This window comes from Salvelinus sp. IW2-2015, unplaced genomic scaffold (assembly GCF_002910315.2).
Source record: "Salvelinus sp. IW2-2015 unplaced genomic scaffold, ASM291031v2 Un_scaffold8413, whole genome shotgun sequence".
In the NCBI taxonomy this organism is placed as follows: domain Eukaryota; kingdom Metazoa; phylum Chordata; class Actinopteri; order Salmoniformes; family Salmonidae; genus Salvelinus; species Salvelinus sp. IW2-2015.
In genome coordinates this window covers 1-7883 of record NW_019949673.1, presented here as the reverse complement: position 1 = coordinate 7883, position 7883 = coordinate 1, and the positions used below count along the sequence as shown (strand labels likewise).

At 60.1% G+C, this 7883-nt stretch overlaps 1 protein-coding gene across 1 annotated transcript; it reads left to right on the top strand.

Annotated features, from left to right (window-relative positions):
* Window positions 1–1617: 1617 nt before the first annotated feature.
* Window positions 1618–3313, top strand: LOC139027223 (uncharacterized). The gene is made up of 3 exons (XM_070442367.1): window positions 1618–1657; window positions 2905–3050; window positions 3182–3313. Exons 1-3 carry the CDS (start codon window positions 1618–1620, stop codon window positions 3311–3313), a joined length of 318 nt encoding a protein of 105 aa, XP_070298468.1.
* Window positions 3314–7883: the final 4570 nt, after the last annotated feature.

Below are 7883 nucleotides of genomic sequence, written 5' to 3'. Positions count from 1 at the left end.
GAGTTGGTAGGCCAACCGTTTGGAGAGGTGGAGGGATGGGGAGAGGGGGAGGGTTGGGGAGAGTTGGTAGGCCAACTGTTCGGAGAGGGGGAGAGAGGCAGGGATGGGGGGAGGGGAGGGATTGGGGGGAGAGAGTTGGTAGGCCAAACTGTTCGGAGAGGGGGAGAGAGGCAGGAGGGGGAGAGGGGGAGGGATTGGGGGAGAGAGTTGGTGGCCAAACTGGTCGGAGAGGGGAGAGGAGGCAGGGATGGGGAAAGGGGGAGGATGAGGGGGGGAGAGTTGGTAGGCCAAACCGTTCGGAGAGGGGGAGAGAGGCAGGGATGGGGGAGAGGGGGAGGGATGGGGGTAGAGTTGGTAGGCCAACTGTCTCGGAGAGGGGGAGCAGAGGCAGGGGTGGGGGAGGGGAGGATTGGGAGAGAGTTGGTTGGCCAAACTGTTCGGAGAGGGGAGAGAGGCAGGGATGGGGAAGAGGGGAGGGATGAGGGAGTAGAGTTGGTAGGCCAAACTGTTCGGAGAGGGGGAGAGAGGCAGGGATGGGGGAGAGGGGGAGGGATGGGAGAGAGTTGTAGGCCAAACCGTTCGGAGAGGGGAAGAGGCAGGGATGGGGAGAGATGGGGGAGAGAGTTGGTAGCCAAACCGTTGAGAGTCGGAGGGATGGGGGAAGAGGGAGGGATTGGGGAGAGTTGGTAGGCCAAACGTTTCGGAGAGGGGGAGAGAGGCAGGGATGGGGGAGGGGGAGGGATTGGGGAGAGAGTTGGTAGGCCAAACTGTTCGGAGAGGGGAGAGAGGCAGATGAGGGGAGAGGGGGAGGGAGTTGGGGAGAGAGTTTTGGTAGGCACCAACTGGTCGGAGAGGGAGAGAGGAGCGGATGGGGAAAGGGGGGATGAGGGGAGAGTTGGTTAGGCCAAACCTTCGGAGAGGGGAGAAGAGGCAGGGATGGGGAGAGGGGAGGGATGGGGCGAGAGTGTGGTAGGGCAAACTGTTCGGAGAGGGGGACGAGAGGCAGGGTGGGGGAGGAGAGGATGGGTGGGAGAGAGTTGGTGCCAACTGTTCGGGAGAGGAGGAGAGAGCAGGGATGGGGGAGAGGGAGGATGAGGGGAGAGAGTTGGTAGCCAAACCTGTTCGGGAAGGGGGAGAGAGGCAGGGATTGACGCAGGGAGAGGGGGAGGGATGAGGGGAAGAGGTGGAATAGGCACTCACCAAGACCGGTGTACAGGAAGAAGGAGATGAGAGGGCAGGGATAGAGCTGGCGGAGGAGAGTTGGTAGCCCAAACCGTTCGCAGAGGGGGAGGAGACGCAGGAGCATGGGGAGAGGGGAGATGAGGGAGAGAGTTGGTAGCAAACTGTTCGAAGAGCGAGGCGGAAGACGGCAGGTATGGGGAGAGGGGGAGAGAGTTGGTAGGCAAACTGTTCAAAGGAGGGGAGAGAGCAGGGATGGGGGAGAGGGAGATGAGGAGAGAGTTGGAAGCAAACTGTGAAAGGGGGGGAGAGAGCAGGATGGGGGAGAGGGGGAGAGAGGCTGGTAGGCCAAAACTGTTCAAAGAGGGGAGAGAGAGGGCAGGATGGGGGAAGAGGGGAGGCATGAGGAGAGAGTTGGTAGGGCCAAACTGTTCGAAGATGGGCGAGAAGGCAGGGATGGGAGAAGGGGGAGAAGTTGGTAGGCCAAACTGTCTCAAAGAGGGGGAGAAGGCAGGGAGGGGGAGAGGGGAGGGATGGGGGAGAGAGTTGGAAGCCAAAACCGTTCGGACGCTTTAGCCCGTTACGTGAGAAGACCTATTTTCGGGGACGTCTCTTGTCTGACAAAACTCCCCTCTAGCTCGGCCACCAGACAACTCCCCTCTAGCTCGGCCACCAGACAAACTCCCCTCATAGCATCGGCAACCTGACAAAAAACTCCCCCTTAAGCTCGGCCACCTTGACAAACCACCCTCATAGCTCGGGCACCTGACAAAACCCCCCGCAGCTCGGACCACCAAGACAAAACCCCCCTCTAGCTCGGCCACCTGACCAAACTCCCCTCTAGCTCTAGGCCACCAGAAACAAACCACCCCCTTTTTCTAAAGGCTCGGCCACCTGGAACAAACTCCCCTTAGCTCACCTCCATACCCCTCTACCGCCACCAGACAAACCCCCTCATAGCTCGGGCCACCTGACAAACTCCCCTTCTAGCTTCGGCCACCAGACAAACCCCCCTCTACTCGGCCACCTAACAAACTCCCCTCTAGTCGGGCCACCAGACAAAATCCCTTCTAGTCGGCCACCAGGACAAAACTCCCTCTAGCTCGGCCACCAGACAAACCCCCCTCCCGGCACCTGACAAACCCGCCTCTAGCTCGGCACCTACAAACCCCCTTTAGCCGGCCAACCTGGCAACTCCCTACATACCGGCCAAAGACAAAACCCCTCCGTACTCGCCCACCAAACCCTCTAGCTCGGCCACCAGACAAAAACCCCCCTCTAGCTCGGCCACCTGCAACCCCCCCGCTAGCTGGCCAGCCTGACAACCCTCTCTAGCCTCGGCCAACCTGAACAACCCCCTCTTAGGCACAGGCCACACAACAAACCCCCTGCCTAGCCACCAGACCAAACCCCCCTTTACTCGCGCCACTGACAACCCCCCTCGTAGCCCGCCACCTGACACACCCCCCTCTTAGCCGGCCACCAGACAACCCCCCTCTAGCTCGGCCACCTGACAAAAACCCCCCTTCTAGCTCGGCCACCTGACCAACTCCCTAGCCGGCCACCAGACAAACTTCCCCCTCTAGCTCCGGCCACCAGACAAACCCCCTCTTAGCTCGGCCACCCAGACAAACCCCCCTCTAGCTCGCACCTGACAAACCCCCCTCTAGCTCGGCCACCTGACAACCCCCCTCTAGCATCGTCCACCTGACAACCCCCCTCTAGCTCGCCACCAGAAAAAACCCCCCTCTAGCTCGCCACCAGACAACCCCCCTCTACGCTCGGCACCAGCCAAACCCCCCTCTAGCTCGCCACCTGACAACCCCCCTCGTGCTCGCCACCAGACAAACCCCCCATCTAGCTCGCCACCCGTGACAAACCCCCCTCTAGCTCGGCCACGCTGACAAACTCCCCTCTAGCTCGGCCACCTGACAAACTCCCCTCTTAGCTCGGCCACCAGACAAACCCCCTCTAGCTCGGCCACCTGACAAACCCCCTCTAGCTCGTCCACCAGACCAAACCCCCTCTAGCTCCGGCCAGCCTGACAAACTCCCCTCTAGGCTCGGGCCACCTTGAACAAACTTCCCCTCTTAGCTCGGCCACCGGACAAACCCCCTCGAGCTCGGCCACCTGACGAAACCCCTCTAGTTCGGCCACCAGACACAAACCCCCTCTAGTCGGCCACCTGACCAAACTCCCCTCTAGCTCGGGCCACCAGACAAAACCCCCCTCTAGCTCGCCACCTGACAAACCCCCCCTCTAAGCTCGGCCACCAGACAAAACCCCCCTTCTAGCTCGGAACACCTGACAAAACTCCCCTCTAGCTCGGCCACCAGACAAAAACCCCCTCTAGCTCGGCCACCAGACAAAACTCCCCTCTAGGCTTCGGCCACCAGACAAACTCCCCTCTAGCGCGGCACCTGACAAACTCCCCTTCTAGCTCGGCCACCAAATACAAAACTTCCCCTCTAGCTCGGCCACCAGACAAACCCCCCTCGTTAGCTCGGCCACCAGACAACACCCCCCTCTAGCTCGGCCACCCTGACAAACCCCCCTTTAAGCTCGGCACCTGACAAACACCCTCTAGCCTTCGGCCACCAGACAAAACCCCTCTAGCTCGGCCACCAGACAAACTCCCTCTAGCTCGGCCACCTGGACAAACCCCCTCTTAGGCATCTGCCACCTGACAAACCCCCCCTCAGCATCGGCCACCAGACAACCCCCTCTTTAGCTCGGCCACCAGACAAACTCCCTCTAGCGTCGCCCACCTGACAAACCACCTCTAGTTCGGCCCCAGACAAACCCCCCCTCGTAGCCGGCCACCAGACAACCTCCCTCTAGCTCGGCCACCTGAAAACAAAACCCCCCTCTAGCTCGCCACCTGACAAACCCCCCTCTAGCTCGGCCACCCTGACAAACTCCCCTCCTAGGCTCGGCCACCTGACAAACTCCCTCTAAGCATCGGCCACCTGACAAACCCCCCTCAGCCTCGGCCAGCCTGACAACCCCCCTGTCGCTCGGCCACCAGACAAACAAACCCCCTGATCTAGCTCGGCCACCAGACAAACTTCCCCTCTAGCTCGGACACCTGACAAACCCCCTTCTAGCTCGGCCACCTGACAAACTCCCCTCTAGCTCGCGCCACCTGACAAAAAACCCCCTCTAGCTCGGCCACCAGACAAACCCCCCGTCTAGCTCGGCACCAGACAAACTCCCACTAGCTCGGCCACTGACAAACCCCTCTAGCCTCGGCCACCAGACCAAAACCCCCCCTCTAGCTCGGCCACCAGACTAAACTCCCTCTAGCTCGGCACCTGACAAAACCCCCCTCTAGCTCGGCCACCTGACAAACTCCCTCTAGCTCGGCACACCTTGACAACTCCCCTCTAGCTCGGCCCATGACAAACCCCCCTCTAGCTCGGCCCACCAGACAAAACCCCCCTCTTAGCTCGGCCACCTGACAAACCTCCCTCTAGCTCGGCACCTGACAAACCCCCCTCTAGCTCGGCACCAGACAAACCCCCTCTAGCGGCCACCAGACAAACTCCTAGCGTCGAGCCACTGACAAACCCCCCTCTAGCTCGCCACCTGACAAAACCCCCCTCTAGCTCGGCCACCAGACAAACCCCCTCTAGCTCGCCACCAGACAAACTCCCTCTAGCTCGGCCACCTGGACCAACCACCCTCTAGTTCGGCACCAGACAAACCCCTCTAGCTCGCACCAGACAAACTCCCGTCTTAGCTCGGCCACCTGACAAATCCCCTCAGCTCGACCACCTGACAAACCGCCCCTCTAGCTCGCCACCTGACAAACTCCCTCTAGCTCGGCCACCTGACAAACTCCCCTCTAGTCGGCCAGCCTGACAAACCCCTCTAGCTCGGCCACCGGACAAACCCCCCTATTAGCTCGGCCACAGACAAACCCCCCTCTAGCTCGGCCACCAGACAAATCCCTCTAGCGTCGGCCACCTGACAAACCCCCTCTAGCTCGGCCACTGACAAAAACCCCTTAGCTCGGCCACCTGACAAACCCCCTCGTAGCCGGCGCACCTGACAAAACCCCCCTCTAGCTCGCCACCAGACAAACTCCTCGTAGCTCGGCCACCTGACAAACCCCCCTCTAGCTCGGCCACCAGACCAAACCCCCTCGTAGCTCGCCCACCAGACAAACTCCCTCTAGCTCGGCCAACCTTGACAAACCCCCCTCTTAGCTCGGCCACCTGACAACTCCCCTTCTAGCTCGGCCACCTGACAAACTCCCCTCTAGCTCGGCCACCTGACAAAACCCCCCTCCTCAGCTCGGCACCAGACAACCCCCCTCTAGCTCTGGCCACCTGACAAACCGCCCTCTAGCTCGGCCACCTGACAAAACCCCCCTCTAAGCCGGCCACCTGACAAACTCCCCTCTAGCTCGGCCACCTGACAACTCCCTCGTAGCTCGGCCACCTGACAAACCCCCCTCTGAGCCGGCCACCGTGACAAACTCCCCTCTAAGCTCGGCCACCTGGACAAACTCCCTCTAGCTCGGCACCAGACAAACCCCCCTCTAGCCGGCCACCCAGACAAAACCCCCTCTAGCTCGTCCGACCTGACAATCCCCCCTTCTAGCTCAGGCCACCTGACAAACCCCCCTCTAGCTCGGGCCACCTGACAAAACCCCCCTTAGCTCGGCCACCAGAAAAAAAAAAAACCTCGAACTCGGCCACCTGACCAAACCCCCTCTTAGCTCGGCCCACCGAAGAACCCCCTCATAGCTCGGCCACCAGACAAACCCCCCTCTAACTCGGCCACCAGACAAACCCCCCTCTAGCTCGGCACCAGGACAACCCCCTCTAGTCAGGCCACCAGACAAACCCCCCTCTAGCTCGGCCACCAAACAACCCCCCTCTAGCTCGGCAAACCAGACCCAAACCCGCCCTCTAGCTCGGCCACCAGACAAACCCCTCGTAGCTCGGCACCTGATAAAACCCCCCTCTAGCTCGGCACCAGACAAACCCCCCCTTTAGCTCGGCCACAGACAAAACCCCCCTCGTAGCTCGGCCACCAGGACAAACTCCCCTCTATCTCGGCACCTGACAAACCCCCTCTAGCTCGGCCACCAGACAAAACCCCCCTCTAGCTCGGCACACAGACAAACTCCCTCTAGCTCGCCACCAGAAAACGCCCCCTCTAGCTCGGCACCAGAGCAAACCCCCCTCATAGCTCGGCGCACTGAACAACACCCCCCTTAGCATCGGTACCAGACAAAACCCCTCTTAGCACGCCCACCTGACAAACCCCTCTAGCACGCCCAACCTACCAAACCACCCTTAGCTCGCCCACCTTGACAAACCACCCTCTAGCTCGCGCCACCTGACAAAACTCCCCCCTTTTTTTTCTTTAAAGCTCGGCCTACCAGACAAAACCCCCCTCGTAGCTCGGCCACCTGACAAACCCCCTCTAGCTCGGCCACCTGACAAATCCCCTCCAGCTCGGCCACCTGGACAAATAACCCCCTCCAGCTCGGGGCACCTGACAAACCCCCCCTCTAGCGTCGGCACCTGACAACCCCCCTCTAGCTCGGCCACCAACAAAACCCCCCCCCCCTCTAAGGCTCGAGCCACCAGAAAACCCCCCTCTATCGGCCACCTGACAAACCCCCCTCTAGCTCGGCCACCAGACAAACCCCCCCTCTAGCTCGGCACTTGACAAACCCCCCTCTAGCTCGGCCACCAGCAAACCACCCTCTAGCTCGGCCACTGACAAACCCCTCTAGTTCGGCCACCTGACAAACCCCCCTCTAGCTCGGCCACCAGACAAACCCCCCTCTAGCTCGGCCCACCAGACAAACCCCCTCTATCTCGGCCACCGACAAAACCCCCCTCTAGCTCGGCCCACCTGACAAAACCCCCCTCTAGGGTTCGGACACCAGACAAACCCCCCTCTAGGCTCCGCCACAGACAAACCCCCCTCTAGCTCGGCCACCAGACAAACCCCCTTCTAGCTCGGCCCACCTGCAAAACCCCCTCTAGTTCGGCACTGACAAACCCCCCTCTAGCTCGGCCACCAGACAAACCCCCCCTCTAGCTCGGCACCTGACAAACCCCCCTCTAGCTCGGCCACAGACAAAACCCCCTCTTAGCTCGCCACCAGGACAAACCCCTCTAGCTCGGCCACCAGACAAACCCCCCTCTAGCGCGCCACCTGACAAACCCCCCCTTCTAGCTCGGCCACCAGACAAACCCCCCTCTAGCTCGGCCACCAGAATGGCGGAAATCGGTGGATGCAGTGGCAATTTGAGAACCACATCAGTCCATGATGTCTCCGCTTAACGGAACAGATTTAATTTATTTGTTCATTTGGATTTCCACGGGGCTGCAGAAATTTTGTTGAAGGTTATTTTGATGGACAATGCGTTGGGACTGAGTGCGAGGCAGTAAAACCCATAGTCATGGGCGTAACGTAAAACAGACACCAATTACACGTGTTAGTCCAGGGTGAACTCTATCTATTATCCCGTGTAGCGCGCTAGGCTAGTCGTGTTGTCAGGTTTGCTCTTCTACTTCCTCTTGTCCATCTAACGTTCCCATCAGCTAATAGCAACTGTAAGTTCAACCACGTCCTAAGAGACGAACCACCCACACAACACACACGAGGAAAGAGAGACACTCAACAGGGGACCGATTTGTTCGACTAAAAAATTCAAAATCTCTCTCTGTTTTTTT